Genomic DNA, 26,161 nt, shown 5'->3' on the forward strand with positions numbered 1-26,161 from the left:
CGTCCTCCTATCACACTTTATTTATTTATTTATTTATTTTTAATGAATTTATTTATTCACCTATTTATTTTTGGCTGCGTTGGGTCTTCGTTGCTGCGCATGGGCTTTCTCTAATTGCGGCAAGCGGGGCTACTCTTCATTGCAGTGCACGGGCTTCTCCTTGCAGTGGCTTCTCTTGTTGCGGAGCACGGGCTCTAGGCGCACGGGCTTCAGTAGTTGTGGCTCGCGGGCTCAGTAGTTGTGGCTCACGGGCTCTAGAGCGCAGGCTCAGTAGTTGTGGCGCACGGGCTTAGTTGCTCCGCGGCATGTGGGATCTTCCTGGACCAAGGCTCGAACCTGTGTCCCGTGCATTGGCAGGTGGATTCTTAACCACAGAGCCACCAGGGGAGTCCCCTATCACACTTTAAAAAACTTAGTCATATGTGCTTTTTGGTTTTGTTTTGTTTTTAGTTGTGACTGAATTTTCAGTGTATGAAGAAAGAACTTGTATTTCACATAAAAGTTTTCAAAAGTAGACAGCAAAATTAACATATTTGGCTCTCCAGTGAGATTTTCTCACAAATTTAAAGGCTGTGATTTAAAAGGAGGGTGGTGTTATGTTGTTTACAGATAACACAGTGATTTTTGATGGAGCTGAGATAGGGTTCCTGGCCTTTTAATAATTTGTTTAACCAGTATTTATTATTCTACTGTGAATCAGATACTGCTCTGGGTCTGGGGGTGGCAGGGGGTAGGGGATGGAATACAGTGATTATCTTGGTAGATTAGGTCCCAGTTCTCCTCAGGCTCAACTTCTGCATATAACAAAATAGGGAGAGAATAAAGAACAGTGTTGTTATGTCAGTATCAACAAAACACATTTTAATCAGTAGATTTCAAATATTGTACACTGAAAGTTTTTTTTTCCTTTTACAGAATATGACAGATACCTAGCATCTAGCAGAATAATGGCAGCTGCTTACCTTGACCCAAACTTGAATCACACACCGAATTCAAGTACCAAGACTCACCTGGGTACCGGTGTGGAACGTTCCCCTGGGGCCATGGAGCGAGTGTTGAAGGTCTTTCATTATTTTGAAAGCAACAGTGAGCCAACCACTTGGGCCAGTATTATCAGGCATGGAGATGCTACTGACGTCAGGGTAAGTACATTGTCCTAGGACATATCCTCAGTGTATATGTAGGTTAGATGTTAATGGCACATACCAGAAAAAGGCGGAGTAATAATTTTTATTCCCATATTTCAGAGATGTTAACTTTTCTCTATAGCATTTATTGAGTTAATATGTGACGGACCAGAGTTTTGATTTACGTAACATTTCTTAGAAAAATAGTTAACTGCATCATATTATTCATATAATGCCATTGACTTGTTTTTCTCTCCTGTTTTTAAAAAAATTCTTTGAAATATACAAGGAAACAAAGGAATTAAAATAGTCTCTAATACTGTTGAAATAAATTATTTTCTAGAAAGTGTAATTTTGAAGTTATTTGCATGACTCCAGGTAGGATAGATTCTTAAAAAAAATATATGTATATCTTCTATATACCAGACACTTGGCAAGGTTCTGGGGATATTAAAGGTCCTGGTCATACAGCTTCCAGTCTGTTGTGGGCGAGATGCCCATGGCCTTAATTGCAGTGCAGTGCAGGCAGTGCTTCCCGGGGTGTTGCAGATGACGAGGGCCGGCAGGGGTGTCACTGCGTGTGACTGTGAGAGGTGGCTGGACACACTTTCCTCTGGGTGTTGATGAGAGTGGGCGGTAAAGAATTGTGAGGGGAGCACAGTGTAGGCAGAGGTTGCTGAGAGTGAGGAGTGAGCACCACGATCTCAGAAAACTGGGTTCAAAATGTAAATTTTCAGGATGTTTACTTTGGTCAGGTGTTGAAGAAACCCCTCCTCCTTCCTGCTCTTTCACTTAGTCCCTATTCATCTTTAAGGAGGACAAGTGTCCAGAGAGTAGGACCATCAGATGTATCTCCCCTGCTTTCAGTAATAAAGAAACAAAGTAATTTGTACTCTTTGACTTGTATGCCTTAACTGTTTTTAAGTATAATAAAGGGATTGGTAGAATTTAGATTTAAGGCTACATACTACATATGCATTATATATAATATTCTGTTACCTCTGTGATACTGTAATACTGACTATTCAAACGGACTAATTATTAAAAGGAGAATCATTCACTTAGGATTGAAACGTGTCAGTATCTATCCATGTGCTACACTTGAAATATAGTAGTCTCTTTTTACAAGTTTTCTATGAAGCTTGCTGGCTTTTTCTAGTTTTTCTATAGTTCTGTTTTATATTTAACCTTATAAACACAGTCACTGGAGAGAAACCTTGTAAAGGTAACGTTTATGGGAAGGCTGTTAGGGTATGTTCTAGTTTTTATAAATTTTGGATACAATGAGAGAGGAAATTCTTTAAATCATTGCATCAGCCTTAATAAACTTAAGAGTATTTGTGCAGGAGGGGAGCCTTTCAAAGATTATGAATTTGACAAGACATTAGCAAATGTTCAGAATTTATTATATCAGAAATTTCACCTGGGAAGGACTCCGTGACAGATGTGCCATGGTTTTAGTATCATAGGTACTGCACATGAGAGGAATCATACCACGAAGAGAACCAGTGATCACTGACACACGTCCGCCTTTAGCCAATGTTAAAATCTTACCAGACATCAGAACATTCATATTGTGAAGAAAAATTTAAACCATATACAAATACATAAGTTATGAGAACATATTTGTTAAACGTTTATGAAGATCAATATGAGCAAATCTGTGTGGCCAAAGAGCAAGTTGTTTTATTTCACAGTAATTGATAAATGTTTGAAAATTAGCAAGTCTTAGCAGTTGATGATTGATTTTACAACATGAGGCAGAGAAACCTCTACTGGCATTGCTTGACCCCAGCCCTCTCCTGGAATAGCATGAAATCAACATAGTACTGGGTCACTGTGATGGCAGGTGGGTATTATTCATAACCCACTTCCTTCTACTGCTGTAACATTTGAAAATGCAGTATTTTCATGTAACTTAATTAATGGGTGGATCTAAAAATCAACCATTTTCTGAAAGGAGGTAGCTTATTGTTATCCAGAGTTGATGAATAATTAGATTGAGTCTCAGACTCTGTTGCTGCACTGCCCGATGTGGTAGCCGTGTGCAACTGCTGAATACTTGAATGTAGCTAGTCTGAATTGATGTTTTGTAAGTGTAAAAATACAACTGGATTTCAGAGATTTAGTATGAAAAAGAATGTAAAATCTCATCAGTAATTTGTTATAATTTTGTTCTTGGCATGCTAGGTTAAAGAAAATATATCATTAAAATTGAATTCACCTGTTTCGTTTTACACTTTTTTAAAGTGACTGCTAGAAATTTTAAAACAACATATGTAGCTTGCGTTATATTTCTGCTGGACAGCGGTGCTCTATAGAAAGTAATTATCTGAGAGACTGCTTGACGCAGAAGAACCAGACCTTTGGAGGAGTTGAAAGGTTTATTTTCACCAGGAAAAATCTGGATTCTTGTTATAATTCATTACAGAGGTTTTATTTCTCATGCTTTAATAGATTTCACTCCTATTACATATTTGTGCTAATTATACATTAATTGTATAGAGGATGCTGAAAGGATTCACAGGACTCCACTGGGAATAGGTAGAGTATGTACAGCAGCAGTAGGAAAACGGTACTCATTGAAGGGCTTTGGACATCTCAGACATAGGCCTCGTGGCCTTGGATGCTCTCAGCCATCACCGGCCATGTGTGCAGCACCCAGGTGTGAGGAGGGCTAAGGCCTCTTTATGGTGGGATCTGTGAGATGGGCACAGAGGCATGTTCCATCTCCGTAGCCAGCCTTGCCCTGTGTAACTGCCCAAGTGCCACCAAAATCAGGTGCAAGTTGGAAATCCAGTTATGATTACTAAACAGTGGTGCAGGCTAGTTGTGTCCTGCCCCAAATAACCAGTAGCCCATGGTCGCAAACATCACTTATCTTGGCCATAGCTGAGTGTCAGTACCATGCTTCAGGCAGCTCTGGAGATAAGTGTGGGGTCAGTGCAGAAGAGCCAAGATTAACCCATGGTGGACAATGCTGAATAAGATTTGTCGTCTAGAAACATTGTAGTGATACTTCAGAATAATAAGGGTATAGAAAAGATCCAGATTCTACCAGAGAAGTCTCTTACTTAGGAAAAAGAACAACATTTACATCAGACTTTAATCTGCGATGCTGGATGCAGGATAACATTGGAGCAGTGTCCTCAGAGGCTCTGGGGAACAGCTTGTACCTCTAGAGTCTATACCAAATGCATTATCAATCACAAAAACATGGAGTGAAGGTATCTGTAAAGAAATAAGGAGGTAGGAAGTTCGTACCATAGGCTCTCTTTGAAACCACAGCTAGATGACATCGCAGAGCATGAAGAAGCGTGGACCCAGAGGGAAGTACTGTGTGGGGTGCGAGAGGCTGGCTCCCTTGCTGCCCTCGTGCGTCTTCGGAGGCTCTTAAAGCCGTGGCCGTGGTTTCATGCCATGCTCTGCCTAGTCCACAACTGTACCCCGTGCTGATTTGTTTCGTTTTCAGTTTCAGACCTAATGCCGCCCAGCTGCATCTGTCCCTCTCTTCTCTGTCTTTGCCTTTCTTTCTCCAAAAGAACCATCAGCGCTTCAGAGGAAGGGTCTCCCCTTCTTTTAGTTAAGTAGGGCCCTTGGCATCATCTTTTACTCCTTTTGCTTAGACCCTGCATCCAATACATTAGCTAATCCTGTCCACGTCGTCCTCAGAGTGTACCTGGAATCCCCCACCTCCTAGGACCTCAACTGCACACCTTTCTCGGAGCCACGTGGTCTCCTAACTGACATCACAACCCAGCAGCCAGAACGGTCCTGTTAACATGAGAGCCAGAGCGCATCACTCCTCCACTCGGAACCTTCCAATGCCTTCCTCTATTTGGAGTGAATATTCAAGTCCTTCAGGAGCCCCTAGCCCATTCCTCTCCCCATCTTGCCCTGTGACCTTCCATCCTACCGGTCACCCACTTTTACGTTCTGCTTCCTGAACCATTTCTCTAACATGCTGGTCTTCTAATCAGTTATTTGCTCAAAACCCCCAGTAGCTCCCCATTTCTCTCAGAGAAAAGCCACATTCCCCCAGTGGCCCACAAGGACCTACAGGGCCTGGCTCCTTGTTACCCATCCTGAGCTTCCAGCAAGCAGCACACCCTTACTGATGCCTTTGTTTTAGCCCAGTGATACCCATTTCAGACTTGTGATCTACACAACTGGAAAGTCACACATTTGTGTTATTCTGAGCCCCTAAGTTTGTGGTCATTTGTTACAGTAGCAATGAGAAACTAAGAGTGACTATAGATCGTCGAGACAAAAGTGCATGCTTTGTCTTGAGGACTGTTAGGAGGGCCCCTCGTCTGCTGCTGAACCAAGAGCAGGAGGTGATGCCCTGGCTGTTGGAGAGCAGGACTGGATTTCCGCATCTTGTTTTGGTAACTGAATGACGCTAGGCTCCCACCTCTACAGGTGCGATCAGAAAAGGATGGTAGGAACCCATTGATTCCTAAATGTAAGGAGTATCTGAAAGAGAGCACGCTGAGAATAACAACCCCTGGACAGGATAAAAGACAAATCAATTCTTAGGAGGAAGTAAAGAGACGAACAGTGTTAAGAACAATACGTGTGACCTCAGATACCTCCTCTTGTGATAAATGGAGAAATGTTGCAAACTGCTTGTGAGGCGATAGCTAAAAATATGAAATGTCCATTATCATCTTGTCCCCTGCCTTACCTTCCCCACAGTTGAATTACTCTCCTGCATGCATTCATTATCATGTCCTCCTCCTGCTCAACTCTGAGACTTCTCAGGGTCAGAATCGCATCTCATCGTCATTGGGTCGCTAGCACCAGGCGTGCAGCGGGCCTGTACGTGGTTGCTGAACAGTTGAGGGGTGCACATTCACGAGTGAATGGATGTGAAGGACGCGGCCGTATGAGTGCTCTCCACCGGGGAGAAGGTCACTTCTTTTCAAAGCGCTGTCTAAAAGATAAGGGGCCAGGTTGAACCGAGCAAAGTCATAGCAAGAACTGTCAGAAACAAACACAATTACAGCCTCATCTCACTAGTCAGCAATCAGGGAAACGTAAATTATAACAGCAACCCCCGCCCCCGCCCCGCCCCAGTTTGGTCCATCACATTGATAAACGTTTTAAGATTGATTTCATCCATTATTGGTATGAGATGAGGGACAGTCTGTCACATTATGTGTCAAGTGTAATTGGTATAGTTTTGTTGGTGCACAGTTTGGCTGTACTTACCAAAATGTCATATTTTAAGTAGCTCTTGACCCAGCACGTCTGTTTCTAAGCAGTGCCTGTACGTATGTATGACGACAGGCTAGAAGGATGCTCCTCGCAGGATTACTTGCATTTCCACTTCCCTTTCCCCCAAAACAAGGAAACAGAAAAGAAAATAACTATCTCCCAGTAGTAAAATGGCTGAATTGCTATGTTCCTGATGAAATACAAGCACGATGCAGACACTGGCTTCTTTTATTTCCAAGTTTGAGAAGAATCCTTTACCGTGAATATCTAACATGAGAATTTAATCAGGAAAAGTGTATATTTCTAAGGCCTGGGCTGTGATATAAATGAATAAAAGGAGTTTTCACAGTAGCTAAGTGTTGCTTTGTGTATTGTAGGACTAGATTGTCATGAGCCTTTAAAGCCAGGATGAGAAATTTAAATTTAATTTGGATACCATCAGTGGCATATTATGAACCCTTGTCCTCTTAGCTCCCTAGAGACAGTCCCTTTTCTAAATGTACATATTCCGAAATAATATACACATATACTAACGTGTGTGTGTGTGTGTGTGTGTGTGTGTGTGTTATATGGAAATGGTAATGTTTCCATATGGTAGCGTTGAGTTTGCATTTCTCACTAAAAATTTAGTTCTCAAAGTTATTTGTTCAGTTATTCAGAACCAAATAGTTGGTTCTCAGAATTATCAGTACTTTTTACTGAGTACTTATGTACATTTAGCATCAAATATTTAAGCACCTTGTCCACTCATAATCTTGGCTGCTATCCAGACTAAGTCCGAAGTGGCATTTATGAGAGCATTAGAGAATGAGACTGGGACGGAACTCAGTGTGGAAGCATCATGGAAAAGCAAAAAGTGAAATAAAAGGGAATGCCTGTGTTTATTGCTTAATTGTTCAGTGGAGAGTGAAATTGCAACCTGGTTTAGGCACCAGGTCCTACAGTTTGGGGACTCTGGTTACGCAAACCCAGACTTGACATTATTCCTGTGTCTTCTGGCAGTGCGATCAAGGGAACTGACTAAAATTCTGTCTATTCCACAAGACTTCAAGACTAGGAACGTGCCTTCCCCCTAATCATCACCATGTTTTTGGACTAAGCCCCTCTCATTGATACTGCTTCTCTGCAGGTGGGCTCCTGTGTGTGCCCGTGAGTCAGAGGACATGAGGGTCACCTGTGCTGTGCGAGGGGTCATCAGGGCAGGCACCCAGCGAAGATGGGGTTTCTCCCGGGGTGTTGATGGCAAATACAAGTATAACGAATGGTTGTGCCCTGCCTTACACTCTACATCTGGGCATGGAGGGGTAGACAGACCAAGACACAAAGATCGGGGGGTGATGTGGAATCGAGGGGAGATGAGCAGGATAACTAGAGCCTGTGTGCTCTCGGGAGTGAGCTGGCAGAGCGGGGGCGAGAGACAAAGGCGCTTTTGTGGGAGTTTGAAAGAGGCGCCAGCGCCTGTCCTTTGCAGCTCAAGGATTTGGATGTTGGCAAGGAGAAGCTGCACAAGTCGCCTTTCAGAGAATTAGCAGAAAAAGATGGCCCTTCCTGTAGGCAGATCCTGCACCCCAGAGCACAAGATTTGCAGGCGAGCTTGGGGCTGGATCTGGGCTCCCACTGTCCGCTGGCAGGATGCCCTTGAGTGGTGTTCAGCCTGCACTGTCATTCACAGCGGCCCTGTCAGATATTCAGGCCTTGAATCCAGAAGCCAGAAAAAACGTTTTATGCTCATCCCAGGTACCACCCCAATCCCCCCCGCCCCCCACCCCGCCCCGGAGTTCTGTAGGCTGCAGACATGCCTCCTGTCCCAGTAAGAGTTCATCTTCTTCCTGAAGCTGTTGTCAGCTCTTCCAGCCAGGTTCTTTTTCATGCTTTCTCTCTGGTGCCACGTTTGCTCCCTCCCTCCATCCTTCCTCTGCCACTCTCCTGGGCTTGATGCACAGCCTTGTCCTGGGGATTGAGGAGTCAGGAAGGGTGGTCGGCATGTGCAGGTACAGGAGTGCGGCACACGTCCTGCCCGTGGTGTGGACTCGCTGGTCCTTGACAGTTTTTGAATATAGTACATGTTATTATTTATCTGTTCTTACGGGTAGGGCTGGGGACATCCTTAGTTGTATTATCAACAGCATTGTGCCATAATAAATACTAGTGTGTGCAGAACTTTTAAGATGTGTCTTACATTATAAGTTATATGTTAGCTTCAGTTAATTGCTAATCTTTAAAAACCAATGATGTTTTTCTCTAGTAGATAGTTCTGATTTTCCATGATAGACATTTTCATGTTAATGTCAGAATCATTAAAAAAAAAACCTTATTAATGTCCTAAAATATTGAGAAGATAGCAATGGATGGTGATTAGCACCTGCTCACGTAAGGGTGGCAGATGGTCTCCATCGTATTCCCAAGGTGTCTTCCACGTGTGCTACCCATTTACAGACATAGACGCACGACTTACACATCTCTGTGGGCACAGGGCAAGAATCAGTTCTAATTAACACTTTCTTTTCCACAGCCCCAGGGTAAACGCCGCCTTCTCTAGGGAGCCTTCCCTGATGCCCTCCTTCAAAGGTCACCTTCATCTCCTCTGAACTCATGGGGCACACGTGTTAGAAAAGTTGGGTTGGGGACTATTGTGAATTGCTGCATGTTAACCTATAGAGAGCGCAGAGCAGGTGGCTAGGCCTAACTTTAAGTAGCTTTTCATATGTCATCAGTACTATCAGAAACATGGCCTTAATTATATGTTCCTAAATGTGTGTTTTTAAAAAATGATATTAAGGTTGCAGCCTGTTCTCAACAATATCGTTGGTTCAGAAAGTATAACCTTCCACAGGTCTCATTCTTAGGAAGCCACCTGAGGTGTGGCCGTGTGCTTTGATGAGTTGGGGTGACGCAGAGGTGGAGCTGCAGAAATCAATAAAGAAAGGGGAAGTGCCTCTTTTTGTGGTTTTTAAAAAACTTTTCTTTGTTCATAAAAGTACTTTTTGTGAAAAAAGATTTCTAAGTAAAATTAAGTGATTTATTTAAATTGATACTCTTTTACCAAAGATTTCTGATAATTAACTAAAAGAAATGAACATTGCATTAATTTTTAGCATGCAGTTTTTTGTTTATAACAGTCGTTTTTGTGGGGGGTATGTTTTAGGGCATCATTCAGAAGATAGTGGACAGTCACAAAGTAAAGCACGTGGCCTGCTATGGATTTCGCCTCAGTCACCTGCGGTCAGAGGAGGTTCACTGGCTCCATTTGGATATGGGTGTCTCCAATGTGAGGGAGAAGTATGAACTTGCACACCCACCAGAGGAGTGGAAGTAAGATTACAAACCTACTTTGGGGTGACTCGAACTTGATTTGTTTTGCATATTAGAGACACGCACAAGAGGATGATTATCTATGCTTAATTTTCGCACTGATTGTCATTGGGACTCCTGTATAAATAGAGCTGGCCGGTAATTATTAACTAGTGATCTCTTCTACACTTCTGTGTAGTCCGTCTTGGGGCCCCACTGACTTGGACTTGCTCGAGCCGTCTGACTGATCTCATTCTTTTGTGATGCCCTTTCGCTCCTCACACTTCTCTTGTCAGTGCTGCTCTGTCCAGCCTCTGCTCTGAGGAGGGCTCAAGCCCTGGTACTTGTACTTCCTGTTCTGCTGGCACCCTTTCGTGCAGCAGGATTCCCTGTGCCTGAGGAGACCACACCCAATTACCTTATTAATGGGCTGGAGAGCTCGCTTTATTGTGCCCAGTACAGTAATCCACAGCCCACTGAAGAGAGTCAGCGTCTCTTGGATGTTCACACATAACATTGAAATTAGGAAGTAATCTCTTAGTGAGTCATACTGACCTTAATGAAACTAAAACCATTCAAGGTCAGTTAAAAGAATTCCCTATAAATTGTCCTTTTCCTGGTTCTCTCCTAATAATTTTTTTCACGTTTAAGTAAACCAAGATGTTTGTAGGAAATTATACATCTAAAAACACGTTTGAGAGAAGTATAACTTATAGAACGGGATTCTTCCACAGTGGTTCCCGTTTTTATAGATAATGCTGCAGAGGTAAAGATGGTTATAGAGTGAAGAGAGCATTCAAATGTCATTAACTTTCAGTTCAAGGATCTAACTTGAGAAGATTAGAAAGATTAAAAAGAAAAACAAACATGTTTAGGTGAGTAAATCTTTAGTTGAATAAAATCTTGACCCAATTACGGTTTATCAAAGAAATATAGTTGTATTTTCAAATTTATCAAATAGCTGGAACCGAGCTAACAAAATAGTCCGTGAGAGTATAGTTTGGTTGCTTTTCATCACTGGCTAGCAAAGATTTGACTTCCATCTATTTGGTCAATTAATTAAATAAGTGTTTAAAAACTAAGAATATCTAAAAGTTACTTGAAAATACCTCTAGGTATTTTTAATCAACACAACTTTGTTACCTTCTGTGTTTATGCAGACATGTCAGAGGCAGCCTTCATTATAGCAATAGTTTTAGTGCTCAGTAAAGTGTTGAATGTAGATCCCTGTGTATACAAGCTTTGCTTTTGTTCTTTTAAGCCAACTTATTTTACCTAATTTCAAGTAAAATTGAGTAGGCTATTTTTTTTAGTGGAGCCTGGATCCTCAAAAGTAAGGAAGATTTGGCTGACCCTCTTCAAGTGAAGGGTGATGAAGGTGCTACTGCTAGTACTGGTGAAGATGATGGCATTGATGTATTGTCACCATCGAGTGGCTCTTAGAGCCAGGCACTGTGCGAGCTGTGTGCTATTTGTGATTTATATATTTGTAAACTGTATATTTCATTTACCCAAACCCTAGGAGGTAAAGACTTGCTATCCTTATTTTACAGATGAAAACAGAGGAACAACAAAATTGATTTAAGCTGCATTCACATAGATAGTTTGTGACACAGTTTTGATTTGGGTTTAGCTATCTGACTTCACAGTATGGGTTTTTAAAATCAACATGCCTGTCTCAATGGGAATAATGTGATCTTCAAAACTCTGAGAGTGTAGCTAGGCTTATAAGATGAGTGAAGGCGAATGGATTGTCAGTAGAGGCGATGAGAGAAGAAAATGTGATCAGAGATACCATTGATACATGCGTGGTATCGTCCAGAGTGTGAGGGTTAAAATACAGATTGTTCTAAAGTGTCAGTGGGGAACAGGAGGCTGTTAAATAACCAAGCAGATTTGAAAAAGAACAAAACAGAAGTTCTGGAAATCATTGGATAGATAAAGCAGCAGATTAGACATAGCTGAAAACTTAGTAAACAAGAAGGTAGATCTGAGAAAATTTGCCCAAAACGTAGCACAGAGATGAACAGATGGAAATTATGAAAGCAGGTTTATGTAACATGGAGAATGAGAAGGTCAACCCTTTTCTAACAGGAACTCTGAAGAAGAGAATAAAAAGAATGAGGAAGAGGAAATAATCTGAAGAGAAAATAGCTGAGAACTTTCTAGAATCAGTGAGTGACATGCGTCCTTAAATGCAGGATTAACAAAAAATCTCAAACAGGGCGAATAAAACTAAATGCATACTTTGGCAAATTATAGTAAAATAGTGTTGTACAAAAGAAAAAGAGAGGATGTTAAAAGCAAGCAGAGAAAAATTCAGACTTCTTACAGCATGATTGATGCCAAGACAATGGAGGGATTGTACGTTCAAAGTGGTGGGAAAATGTAACTGGCAGCCTGTATTTGTTTGCACAGTTAAATTCCCTTAAGAACAGATATCGGCTAAATACGAGGGTAACAGCTCAAACATTAGAAATATAACTTAAATACAAGGATAACAGCTCAAACATTAGAAATATGACTTAAACCGTAGTTGGATAAGTAGGTATTAGAGAAACGTAGGGATCAAAAAGAAGGAAAGAGATAGAGAAAAGGCATGGGAAACAGGATAAATAGAAATCACAAATAAGATGCAGGTATACTAACGGTGAATGGTCATAGGTTATCAGAGTGTGATTAAAAAATAAATTCTAGCTCTCTGCTATTTATAGGCTGTATCCAAAACAGTGATGTTCAGACATTTTTCTTTGACTTACAGGAAGAAATGTGTTTTGCCTTGAGATTTAGTGCACGTGTACCTGTTTGTGCATCTCAGAGCTGTTTGTAAATAACGGGCCTACATATTCCATGAAACATACTCGGCCTTATTATTTACACTGAAGTCTAAGGGTTTTCTCTTCAATGTCATTCTGTTTTGTTCTACTTAAGTAAAATAAATTAATAAATAAATAGTAAAAAGAATTTTCCTACCTACTAATGAGTCCTGATTTTCAATTTGAATAACTCTCACATAAAACATGAGTACAAGTATACCAGACAAATAATAACCAGGAAAAAAAAGACAGATTAGTATTATGCTATTAGTATCCTGTGCAAAAAATTTTCAGGCCAACAAGAATTATTATGGATGTAGAGGGCAACTACATAACAGTAAAAGGCTCATTTCACCAAGAATTTAATAAGTATAGAAATAGATATAACTCTTAAACTTATAAATTCCTAGACATTCCTCAAAATGTATAAAGCAAAACTAGTATTAAAGGAATAAAACTTACCTTTCCTAATAATTAAAAGGAAGAGCGCAAACAGTAGTAAGTAAACACTGGTTTTAAAATTATGTATCTAACTACTTTTTCTAATGTAGAAATATAGGATCCTGCACGCAACAGTATATTGAGCAATTTAAAAACACATCTCTGCATAATTTACGGTTCGGGCTTCCCTGGTGGCGCAGTGGTTGAGAATCCACCTGCCAGTGCAGGGGACCCGGGTTCAAGCCCTGGTCCGGAAAGATCCCACATGCCGCAGAGCAGCTAAGCCCGTGCGCTGCAACTACTGAGCCTGTGCTCTAGAGCCAGCGAGCCACAACTACTGATCTCACATGCCACAACTGCTGAGCCTGCGCACATGGAGCCCGTGCTCCGTAACAAGAGAAGCCACCACAATGAGAAGCCCGTGCGCCGCAACGAAGAGTAGCCCCCGCTCGCCGCAACCAGAGAAAAGCCTGCGCGCAGCAACAAAGACCCAACGCAGCCAGAAACAATAAATAAATAAAATAAAATAATAAAATAAACAAATTTATTTTAAAAAAACAATAATAATTTATGGTGCAAAGGAAAAGGCCCAGCCTGCTGAGGGCCCGGCTTTGATGGGGTCTGTCCCTTGGCCGTCCAGTCCACTCTCTGCGGTAGCTCACGGCCGCAGTCACGTCCTCCTGTCCACATGCAGCTGGCCCTCAGCACCCGCAGGTTCCCTGCTTCCGCAGCCATGGATTCAACCAACCGCCGATACAAAATTCTGGGGGGGGGGAATCCCAGAAAGTTCCAAAAAGCAAAACTTGAATTTGCTGTGCCAGCATCTATTTACATAGCACTTGCATTGTATAAGGTACTACTATAAGTAATCTAGCGATGCTTTCAAGTATACGAGAGGGTGTGTGCTTCTTACATATGCAGACTGTGCCAGTTGACGTGAGCATACGAGGATTTGGGTGTCTGCGGGGGATCCTGGAACAATTCCCCTGTGGATACTGAGTGTACTTCCTTCATTTAGCCTCCTGTTTACCAGACTCTTCTGGTGAAGGTTTTTCTCCTATTTTACTGACCATCACGGTCTGTCTTCTCCTGCTTAGCCTTGACGTTTGGGGCTGCTCCAGTGACCTCTTTTCCTCTTTCTGCCCACCTTAGACCTGCCTTTGGCATTAAATTCACTCTTTATTGGATACATGCAGGAAACCAATGGACAGGTTATTGCAGTAACCCAGGAAAAATTCACAGAAGACGATGGCTGTGGGGAGTAGTACTTGAAGGAGTGAGAAGCAGCTGTACCGAGATATGTTTAAGGTAGAGCTCACCGCATTTGCTAACAAATCTTTTAAAATGTGTAGGTCGTCCCTGCTCAGAAGCTCCCAGGAGCCCCACGTCACCCCTGGAGCCCACTCTCAGCTTGTGATTACTTCCTGGTCCTCGTCTCCGTCTCCTGCTCCTCCCCTTCCTCCATTTGAGCGACTCTGGTCCCTTTGAAACTTTAGTATTCTGTTTTCTTAGATACTCAGGGTAGGGTCTCATTTGATGGTCTCTTCTCTGTTGCCAGCCTTCTTGCTTGTTGAATACAGTAACCCTTCATCTCACTTCTCCTTTTGCCTTTATCTTTTCCAACTTTTCACTTGCTTGACCTTGGCCACACTGGCGCTCTTACTGGCTCTTGAACAAACCAAGCGGATTGTTCCTGGTGCCTTTGAACTTGATGCTCAACTGCTGTGTGTACTCGTCTGCCATTTCTGGCCTGGCTTGGTCCTCCCTTCGTTAGGGCAGGTGCTCCACTGTCACCTCCTCCCCAGGGCCTTTTCCAGCCTTTCTGTCTACAGAGCCCACTGCCCGCCTGGTACAGTCTCTCTCCCTCAGGGACTCTGTTGTATTCACTGCTCGGTTCTGGGCGTGCCAGGTATTTAGTAGGCACCCAGTAAAAAATATTTTAAGTGGAAGTTGAATCAGTGATAGTGAAATTATCAACTAGGAACTGAACAGGACTAGTTTATGTTAGTAACAGTCTTCACATTAAGACGCTTCTTGCTGTGTGTCAGACATTGCCTGAGAGGCTTGATGACCTGCCCGTGGTCACACAGCTTAAACGGGTGGCAGAGTAGAAACTGGGTCCATGCACCAGCTCGCTCTTTATTCCTGTGTTAGGTATGTGACTACAAGAAACAGAACATTGACAATTTGCTGGACACCTGAAGCTAACACAACATTGTAACTCAACTATACTCCATTAAAAATTTTAAAAATTGAAAAAAAAAAGAAACAGAACATTGAGACCTCCTCTCTCAGTCCATGGGTGGACATGTGAAGGCAACTGCAGCTCTGGCTTTAGTTCTGAGAAGTAGGATGTTAATATTCAAATGAAAGTGCCAAGACTCATCAGAATAATTGGATATTAGTTTCCATTCCTGTGGGGTTTTTGAACATAGATTTTTCTTTTTTGCAGTATCTGCTATAGTATCTCTTCATATTGTTAAATAAACCTGAGATCTAAACTTGTTTAATGGAATCTTCAGTTCTTCTAAGACCTCAGTAAGCAGCTGTAGCACACACATTTGGTCGTAACTGTCTCAGGCAGGATGGCCTTACAGAGATGTCATGATGTGTCATTGGGGAAAGGAAGGGCTGATTTGATAAATGGCTATCCTCGTAGGAAGAATAACAACAAAATTAGATCCTACCTTGAACAATACACAGAAATCCACCTGAGATGGATTAAGTTTAAAAAAAAAAGAGAAAGCTTAATGGAAAATATAGTTGAATGTGTCTTTGGCCCTAGAGTAGGAAGGTTTTCTTAATACTCCAAAAACGTTCACTCTGAAAGACGAGAATAATAAATTTGACTTTAATGAGGTGAAAACATTCTGTTTATCAAAAGGTGTATTTTCAAAACTGCAGAAATGGTAATTCCCTGGCGGTCTGGTGGTTAGGAGTCTGTGCTTTCACTACTGAGGGCGCAGGTTCAGTCCCTGGTCAGGGAACTAAGATCCCACAAACCATGAGGTACGGCCAAAAAAAAAAAAAAGGTGCAGAAACAAGTTGCAACTAGGAGAAGATATTCTGCTGATCAATATGAAGTCTCAAATTGGCATGAGACTTGAAGCTATTTTCATAAAAGAGAAGACAAGTTTGACTAGTAATCACAGGAAGACACTGTCATCTTTCTCAGTGCTCAGGGAAGTACGAATCTAGGCCATTAGATTCCATCTTACACTGTCTGGTTGGCAAAAAGTAAGTTGTCTGACAGAATTAATAGCAGGAGAGGTTATGGATCTGACAGGATCTTGCCTGCCCTGCTGGGGAGAATGTAAATTGGTAAAACCATTGGGAAAATGGCATAGCGTCCTCATGACATGCCCTGCTCTCCTGCTGTTCCACTTCAAGTTCTGTCCTCGAGAGACTCTCGCATTTCTCTGCTAGGCTAGAGACCCAAGAACATTCGTAGAATAGGCAGTGATGGTTAAGTCAGTTGCAGAATATTCACAGTGGAATGTTACTCTAGTCAAAATGAACGACCAGGACTTGCAACAGTGTGGATAAATCTTAGACAGATACCATTGTGTGACAAAAGGCAGTCCCAGGACAGCTGTGTGAGTGCGCTAAACAGCAGTACCATTGAGTTGCACACATCAAAGTGGTTACTTTCGGGGGTGGGGGGGTGGTGCGCCACTGGCTTGCAGGATCTTAGTTCCCCAAGCAGGAATTGAACCCGGGCTCTGGCAGTGAGAGCATGGAGTCCTGACCACTGGACCGCCAGGGAATTCCCTAAAATGGTTACTTTTTATGTGAATTTTACCTCAGTTAAAAAACGAAAAGTCCCAGGAGATGACACACAGCATGATATACTTTTACAAAGTAGAAAGAAAAATAAACCTAAGAATATTGTTGGGAACACATCAGATGGGTAAGACAATATTGAACATGTAAATAGAGGGTCGGGGGAGATGATCAGTCTAGAGCCTCTGTGGGGAGAGCACCCTGGCCCCTCCCGTCCTCTTAAGAGCCCTCAGGGACTTGTGTGGACTCCTCGGGTCCTGAGGCAGAGCCCGAGGCCACTGCGCCGCATGCACAGGCACGGGCCCTGCTTCCTTCCCAGTCTTTCGGGGAGTAGGCACTTGCTCATCTGTCCCTGGGGTCCTGGGAGATCTCGGTTAGGTGGATGGTGTTTGCTAGGATCTTGAGTCAGCCAAAAAAGTTTGAATTACAGTACCATACCTAGTTTATAGTGTAGCAGAAGGTATCTATCATGCAGTTTTGAGAGATTTCTACCAAACAGATGTAAACTTTAAAGTTTTGCACCTAGATAATTAAATTCTAGTTAAATTTTGATGACTAAATTTTGGTTATCTGGAATCACCTACATGGACTGGTCTGACTTCTGAGCAGGTTAATCAGGTATTAAATGGCCCAGTCCTTTTGGTGTAGGATTCAGGGCTTTGAGAGCCAGGTCTGAGGGGAGGCTCTCTCAGCATTTGAGAGAGAATTGTGGGGCTTCTGCAGAGCAAGTGGGAAAGAAAGTCCTTTTCATCGTTATCAGATGTGGTTCACATTCTCCTGCTCACGGCTGTTGGGCAGCTCCTCGCTCTGCAAAGGGAGGATTTTTTTTTTCAGACCTTTGCAGGAAAAAAAAGTCTTTTATATAGAGGAAAGGTTTCCCTTTTCAAAGATGACAAAAGAAAATGACTAATGATAGCTTAGGAAGTTTTAGATTGTATTTTGATAGCTTTCTATGTTATCTTGAAACAACATTCCGTGTGCCTATACCTTAATTTGAAAAGCTAGTCTTTCATTATAACACTGAATTCAACAAGAGTTCTTTAGAAGATTTAAAGCAGTAAGAGAGTAAATAGAGGAACATTCTGACAAGTTTGGAAGTGACCCCTTTAAAAAAACAGGATGGACTTCCACATTTGCTGATTTATTAATTGAACATTTATTGGATACTTCTGCACCAGACACTGACAGCACAAAGATGAACAGATTTCTGGCCGGTCTGTGGCTACACAGAACTGCTGTTTATTGACCAGGCTGGTTTAAAACTCCTTCTGGTAGTTATTTGTTACCACAGCTACAGAATAGTCAGTCTTAGGTATGTGAGAATTTCTTCTTATTCTCAATATGTATCAAAAGTTGCAAAAATAGTACACAGAAATCCTGTGTACCCTTCAGTCAGCTTCACTAAATGTTAAAATCTTACTTAAACATAGCCCAGATATTGAAACCAGGAACTTAACATTGATACAATACTATTAACTTATCTACAGACATCATCAAATTTCACAGTTGTCCCTCCTCTGGCCCAGGATCCAGATCAGAGCACCATGTGTCTCAGTGTCCTGTTGCCTTGGGTCTTTTCTAATCTGGGACATGTCCTCAGGCTGTCTTTGTCCTTGATGACCTTGACCCTTTTGAAGAACACTGGCTGGTTGTACCGTGTTCCTCAATTTGGGTTTGTCTGGTTTGTTTTTTTTTTTTTTTTTCATGATTATATTGAGCTTATGCATTTGGGGAAGAGCACCACAGTCAAGATGTTGGTTTTTGCACTGCATTTTAGCAGGAAGTCTTCGATGATGCTATGACTCATTTTACTGGCGGTTTTAACTTGGATCATTTGATGTAAGGTGGTGGCCAGGTTTCTCTGTTATAAAGTTATTATTGTCCCCTTTGTAGTTAAGTAATATCTTCTGGGGAAGTACAGATACTGTGCATATACTCTGTTTCTCACTGTATTTTCTCCCACTAATCTCAGCATCATTGGTGATTCTTTTTTGCAGTATTCATTACTGTAATTTTTGCCAAATGGTGAGTTTCTATTTCTATCCTTCCTTCTAGGGTTTTTAAACTGGAAGTCTACTGTAAGAAAGAGCTGTCCACACCACATTGTTTATGAGGGTCATCTGTGTGGTTTTCGTGAAATTGTACGTTTGTTTATTTCACTACTGGCAGTCTGGCTAGTGAATCCTTCTCGCTATCCGGGTTATCAGATCTTCATCCAACTCAGCTTTTCAGAAGCATTTCCTGCTCCTCCCCATCAGTCGTCCGTTTGCATGTGGGTGTCTTGGTGCTCACAGTTGGAGGTAAGACTGAGGCAGTTAGTTGTTGGTGGCATTAATGTTAATGTATTACTTAGTAGAAGCAAAAGGATGGTTTTATTTGGGACACGTTGTAGTTAGCCGCTGCTCAGAAATCCATGGAGTGGCCTAGAGCAGAGACGTGGACATGTGTCAGGACACAGCCAGGCTCTTAGCAGAGTAGCAGAAGTATGAGGAAAACGGTGAGTTTCACGGAGGAGAAGGGAGTGGCGATGCTGGCGCGAGAGGTCCGATAGGCTGTGGGCTTCAGGTGCTGCGGTCTAAGGACTGGGCTGAGGTGTTTGGACTGGAATTAAATTCGGAGGCCTTGAGCAAAGTGTCCGTAGGGTTGTGAGGGGGAATATGCTAGACGGTAGTGGGCTGAAGCAGGGACCAAGACCCTTAATACGATCTAAAGACCTTGCCCACCCCCATGACCAAGATCAACTTACATTCCTCTCTGTTTCTAAGCACAGGTGCCTTCTCTTAGTTTCATTCTGCCTCTGGGCATTCAGGCATGTTGAAGTGGAATCCCAGGTCTGCCTCCTAATAGCTGTGGGACCTTGGCAAAATTACCTAATTCCCAAAACTCTTTTCTCCCCCATCTATGAAAATTGGGTGAAATAGTAACCTGGTCACTATTTCTGGCCAGTCCCCTCCTGGCCTCCCTTTGGTCCCTGGTGTCTGCTCTACCTAGTACCACCTGGCTGGGCCTCAGTAATGCGATGTTACTGCTCTGGCCACAGTGCTCCTGGAGCTTCCTTTCTCTCTGGGATGAGCCCCACCACCATGATGAGCAGGGTCCTGTGAGGTCTGCCAGCTCCTGATCCCACCCCTCCTGGAAGCCCTTTTACTCACTGCCCTCGACAGTGGGCTATAGCTGCATTTGCCCCCAGGCACCCTCTGGCCTCAGGGCCTTTACACATTCTCCTCCCTGCACATAACTGCATAACTCCCTTCCTTACTTCCTTTACATCTTCCTTCAGGTATCACTGAGTCAGAGTGTCCTTCACCAATTCCCTTTATAAAATAGTACTTCATCATTTGTTACTCCCCTTATTTGGCTTATTTGCCTTTATCACATTACCTACCACCTCAAAGATACTTATGTGTTTGCTTTCTGGCTTCCACCACAAAAATAGAAACTTTTTGAAGGCTGGTACTTCGTGCCTTTTTTATTCACTAATGTCTTCCCAGCCTCTCGAATTGTGCCTGTAGATGATTGGTGCCGAAGTAAATCGTTGTTGAGTAATGACTGATGAGGTAGATAAACCGTCCAGATGGTTGTGATGATGTGCAGTGACGGCTCATTCACTTCTCCCGGCGTCCTGATGAGGAAATTGAGGCACAGAGAGGTGATGGCAGACAGTGAACAAGTGAGGGAGCCAGAATTCAGGCGCAGGCGGTCTTGATCCAGGGCCCACGTTCTCTCTGCTTCTTGTGGGGTTGTTGCTGATGAAAAGAAGTCATCTGGTTAAAATGCTTATCACAATTTCTGTCGTATCCTGAGTAGTCCCTAAACGTTAGTTGACATCGTCGTCAGGATGCTGGGTGTTAAGAGCGTGGGGGTGGAGCCAGGCTGCCAAATGTTTGACTTGCGGAGCAGTTTTTTTATTTGTTTTTTTTAAATCATTAAAATGGAGTAACATTAATACCAAAGCCTCCTGCAGCCTGTTTGATCCTGGAGCTTCCAGCCTTGGAACTGGTTGCTTACTTTTGCCAGCATCGTTCTCCTGGTCTGCTGAATGTGAATAAGTACACTTTTGTTCTTTGATTATTATGTTGATTAAGAGAAATGGTGCATATAAGGTGCCTGGTAAGTCCTAAACTCAAAATAAATGAAACCTATTGTGCTTCTGTAAATAGTTGCCCAATGTAAAATATCTGCAGTAAGTTATTGGAACACCTTCAGAGAGCAGAAGTACAATGGAACCTCATTGTTTGGCAGTTGTGTATTTTAATAAGACGGACACTTAAAAATCTCAGCAGAACTTGTGTATGTGTATCTTGCATTTTTTCTACCCTTAACTGAACCAAAAGAATTGTACTGATTACTTTGCATTATTTTCCCTGTGAGCCTAATACATTTTTAAAAGATCAGTTTATGAAACTTCTAGAAAAAATTCATATCTTTATAACCTTTGTGTAGGCAAATATTTTATAAACAAAACACTAAGATAATTTATTAAAAAGAAAAGGAATAAATAGGACTGCATAAAAATCACAAACTTTCTTCCTCAAAAGATACTGTTAAAAAGATTTTTAAAATAATTTTTAAAAGGTACCATTAAAATAGTGAAAGGCAAGCCATAGAGTGGGAGAGGATATTCACTAAGCCTAACAAAGGCCTTACGTCCAGAACATGTAAAGAATACCTACAAGTCAGTGGTGGGGTGGGGGGGGGGATGACACAGATGACTCAGTAAAAAAGGGGCAAAAGCTTTAGCAGACACTTCACAAAAGAAGATAACCAAAAATGGTCAATTATCAAATGAAGAAGTGCCCATCTGTGTTACTCATCAAGGAAGTACTAATTAAAACCACTGTGTGCTCTTGCTGTAAATATCAGAGGTCCTAAAATGAAAAGGTTAGAAGTACCAAGCAGAGGTGAGGAATAGTGGAACCGGAGCGCCCGTGCTGCTTGTGGGAGTGTGCATTGGTACAGCTCTTTACCTTAGTCTCTGGTCATATCTGCGCTGCCTAAGGTGTGTGCTCATTAGGATCCAGTGATGATGCTCCTGGTCTACGTCCGGCAGAGATGTGTACGTACGTTCACCAAAAGGCGTGCATGCGAGTGTTCATATGGGCGGACACACACATACACAGAATGAGGCACAGAGAGAGCATTCTGGTGAAATTCGTTTGTTTTGACCATTCTTGAAGTTTGGCTTCCTGAGCAGAATTACTTTTTTAGAGGAAGATAAAGAGTGCTCGTAGCATTATTCTTAATAGCCCCAAGGTGGAAACTACTCAAACGGCCATCACAGTATTGTGGATGAATGATTGTGGTCTATCATACAGTGCAGGACTGTCAGCTGTGAGCAAACTGCAGTTACTCGATAGCGAGGAGTCTCACGAGCATATTGGTGAATGAAAGAAGCCGGACACACGAGAGTACCTCCTGTGTGCCTCCAGGCATGCAGAGCCCACCTCTGGGGAGTGGAAGGTGGTGCTGCCCCTGGGCAGTGGGGCTGGAGGGACTTCTGGGCGCTCTCTGGGCTTCGCATCATGCTCTGTCTCCTGCAGAATCCTCGAGCTGTAGCATACTCACATGCACGTTTTTGTGCTGAAAAAGAAAACATTTACATTGACAGATTAATTGATTATATTTTAAATTATTTTTAAAATGATATTTCAGAGTAATTGGCAGTGCCATACTCAAAATAATATTGTAGACTATGAATTGAGAAAATGACTTATTTCTAATTGCTTTATTTTGTTAATTTTTTTTTAGATATGAATTGAGAATTCGTTATTTGCCAAAAGGATTTCTAAACCAGTTTACTGAAGACAAGCCAACTCTGAATTTCTTCTATCAACAGGTACAGGAGGATGCTTTAATAACACATTTTTTCTTTGTTTCTTTGAATCCTATTTATTTCATGGTTTTATTTTAGAATTAGATTAAACCTAACATTTGGGAGAATATAAATTTGTCACCGTAGGGCAGTGAGATTCTTATAATTAGTAGGAAATTATGAATTGTTGACACTGAATTTTTGTATGCTTGGGCAAATCTTAAAAGATACTTCTTTTAAGTAGAGACAGGAAGTCCTAAGTGACACAGCCATTGTTCTGTCTTTAATTCAAGTGTAATTATCATGGCTGAATATCAACAAATTTGTCAGATGTTTATTCAGAGCCAACTATACCCATATAATCTCAATAGCACTTAGCACAACAAAGCAGAATTGACTTTTTTACACTGAAAGGAGCTTTCTTTTTACCCCATATTAGTTAGACAATAAATACTTGTGGCATAAATGAACCAAAACAGTTTTCCAATCAAATAAATGTTACTTGTAAGTATTTGTGAAGAGTTCAAAAAAAGTCTAATGAATATCAGCGAGACATTTGTACATACAATTTTGCAATTAAATACGCTGGGAAATTTTTTATTTTAGTAAAATTATTCATTAAATGTCTATTCGGGGTCAAGAATGCAGAAATTAATGACATAATCTGTACTTCTCAATTCCTCAGTCTAGTGGATTTCCTGTAAACAGCACCTTTGTGTTCAATCCTGTGCTGTTTGTAAGCACAAATGGTGTGGCCGTGCCTGGGCGGAGGTGCTAACACAGGGGAGGTTTGGGGTCCAGGCGGCTTCCCTGCAAACTGTCCTTTAACGCAGCGGTCCCCAACATTTTTGGCACCAGGGACCGGTTTCGTGGAGGACAGTTGTTCCATGGACCGGGGAGGGGGGGATGGTTCAGGCGGTGATGTGAGGGATGGGGCGCTGCTCACCTCCTGCTGTGTGGCCCAGTTCCTAACAGGCCGTGGGCCGGTACCAGTCCGTGGCCTGGGGGTTGGGGACCCCTGCTTTAAGTAGTCTCCAGCTTTGTAGGTGAGGAAGAGAGGTACTTAGGAAAAACATGGTGCGTTTAAATCTGAGCTAAAATGATTTGAAAGGAAACAGGTGAGAGAGATGGGACCACATCATGTAAAGAGAGGGTTTTCGGTTTTCTCCTGCAGATAATTGGGAGCATTTATAGAATTTAATTAGCAAATGTCATGATCAGAATTTTTTTTTTAAATAAGACCGCCCTGATGTGATGGCCGTACCAGGGATGGATTGGGTCTTAAAAAGGCTGTAACCGAGTTGGGGGCTCGTCACCCATTTGGGCAGGAAGCTAGAAAGCTGGGAGGTCCAACGGTGTGGTAGGAAGCAAATTTAGTGGATGGATTTGCTAGGACTAGAGACTGAACGAACTGGAGCATGAAAATGAAGAAGAAAGAGGCCGACGGCGTCAACCCAGGCACTCAGTGTCAGGAAGGAGAAAAGGTGGGTGGGATTCGGTAGGAGGGCCAGGTAGATGGTTTCATTTCCCTGTTGAGGTAAGTGGATATTCCTGCTTTTAAGATCCAACCTGTGAGAGCAGCATCCAGCTCTTGGGATGTTTTCTTGTCCGTGAAGTAGAAGTCATATAGGAAATGTAAGGTGTTAGGTGAGGTACTTGTGGGAACTTTTGAAGATTTATAATAATATGGAGTCGAATGGGAGAGGGAGTTGCGTTCAACGAAGCAGAGAGAAATCCTGTTGGGACTCCAGCTGAGCGTGTGTGAGGCCTACTCATTATGGAGCGGTTTCAGTTTACAGGCTGCCTCTCTTCTACGTCCCTGCATCTGGCCCTCTAGCCGTCTGCCGAGCTTCGTATTTTGGTGAAGGAGGCGACAGAGTTTAGTTAACGGATGTATTTATATTGTATTCTTCTCTCTTGTAGATGGTCTATATCACTGGTATCTATATCTATATCTGTGACTCCTTTAGTGACATTGATTTCCAGGATGCATGAGATGGGCCTAAATAGCTCTCAGTTATTCCTTTTTATAATTTCTAGGCTAACCTAAAAGTTGGCAACTTTTATGTTCCTTTCACGCTGTTACTAGGTTGTCCTACTTTTTCCTTTCGGGAAACCTTGCTTCTATGTATATGATTAAAAGCTAGCACACGTACCAGTGTATCCCAGATTTTCTTTTACTAATAGGACGTATCTTACTGCAGTCTGTGGTTCGGGTGAGTGGCCTCTATAAAGCCCGAGAAGTGTGAGGTGTCGTTAGCCCACAGACTGTTCCCGTTCTGCGTCTCACAGCTCTGTGACTCCAGGTGCCTCCCTTAGTTTCTTCACACGTAGGTATATAACACCTCCTGCATAGGGTCTTTATGTTGATTAAGTGAGGTCTGATTGTCTACCATATACCTGCCCAGTAACACCTGGAATTTCAGTCTGTACACAGTACCAGGCTTTTGAGGATTCAGCGTTTCCACTTGGGTGTCACAATACAAACGGGAGCTGCACACTGTGGGATGGGACACACCTCTTCCTTCCCATGTGCTCTGTATGCAAACCTTCCAGCCCCTCCACCCCACCTTCTGCTTTCATCCATTTCTAGAATTTCTCTTCTTCAGCCTATCCCCTTTTAAATTTTTTAAAATTGTTAAATCTTATGTTACAGTTTTAGAAGTCCAGAAAATATTCTAAAACATCACTTAAATTATCTCTGTCCTAATAATTACTTTCATTTTGTGTATGCTTTTATAATATCCTACCAAGTACTTGTAATTTAAAGGAAATAGAAGTGTGGTCATAGTAACACCTCTTTCCCGTGCTGATGGCCGGTGTTACTGCTTATCCAGGCCTATAACTAGTGAACTGCGGCTCTGTTCATGGGTATGGAAGTTGTGATGTTAAATGCTATTGTTTAAAACAGGCCATGTAAAAAATAAAGCGTGTAATATAGTTCCATTTATGTGAGAAAAATGTATATTTACCCTCATCTGACAAAGTTTTAGAAATAGTATGATTTTTGCATTGCTGCTTTGGCAAGTAATTTTATATTTATTTGACTTCTTGTGATAATCTTTCAGTGCAGAGTCTATCCTGGTCTGTGCATGGAAGTTCTAGAACTAGAATTTATTTATTTATTTCTAGAACTATTAGAGGGGATCCAAACGTTATCCTACCCAGGCAGTACCCAACTTGGGAACAGATTTAATTTCAGTGTTGAAAAATCAGTTAGGAATTCAGAACTTCCTCCTATTTAAACAAACATGCCAAAAAAAAAAGTATAAATAAAAAATTGGCCCTTCAGCTATTTATAGCCAAAGTCTTTTGAACTGAGAATGCAGCTGAAATATCTGTAAGAACTTGTGTGTGGAAATTTTCACCAAATTCTGAGAGAAATTATTTTATAAGGGCCTCAGAATTTGATGACACCCATTATTTAATTTTAAAGTTATTTAATATTTGATGCAAATATGTTAAGATGCATACACATATGCATACATATAATTTCACTGAATTCCAAGCTAAATTGATCCACTTTTAAGGGGCTCAGGTTTTGGTGACATGTTTAGATTCTGTAACATCTGATACACGTGTTCTTTAGTAAGGTGTGATACTTAATAATAAAATGAATACCTCTGACCCCACTGCCTAGAGGAAGAGAACATGCCTGATGTTTCCTGGTC

General features: G+C 42.0%; 1 protein-coding gene across 21 annotated transcripts in view; it reads left to right on the plus strand.

The window, feature by feature from the left end:
* PTK2 (protein tyrosine kinase 2) overlaps positions 1-26,161 on the plus strand; it is a 253,830-nt gene that overhangs the window by 84,686 nt on the left and 142,983 nt on the right. For 20 of the 21 annotated variants that reach the window (XM_036830829.1, XM_036830830.1, XM_036830831.1 and 17 more), the window contains 3 exons: positions 916-1,142; positions 9,493-9,659; positions 22,427-22,514. In XM_036830829.1, coding sequence (XP_036686724.1) covers positions 948-1,142; positions 9,493-9,659; positions 22,427-22,514 — 450 coding nt within the window. In that variant the 5' untranslated portion in view covers positions 916-947. Of the gene's footprint in view, positions 1-915; positions 1,143-9,492; positions 9,660-22,426; positions 22,515-26,161 lie in introns of those variants that run through there. The other variant, XM_036830838.1, reaches the window with a different exon arrangement.

This window comes from Balaenoptera musculus, chromosome 17, assembly GCF_009873245.2.
Source record: "Balaenoptera musculus isolate JJ_BM4_2016_0621 chromosome 17, mBalMus1.pri.v3, whole genome shotgun sequence".
Taxonomy (NCBI): domain Eukaryota; kingdom Metazoa; phylum Chordata; class Mammalia; order Artiodactyla; family Balaenopteridae; genus Balaenoptera; species Balaenoptera musculus.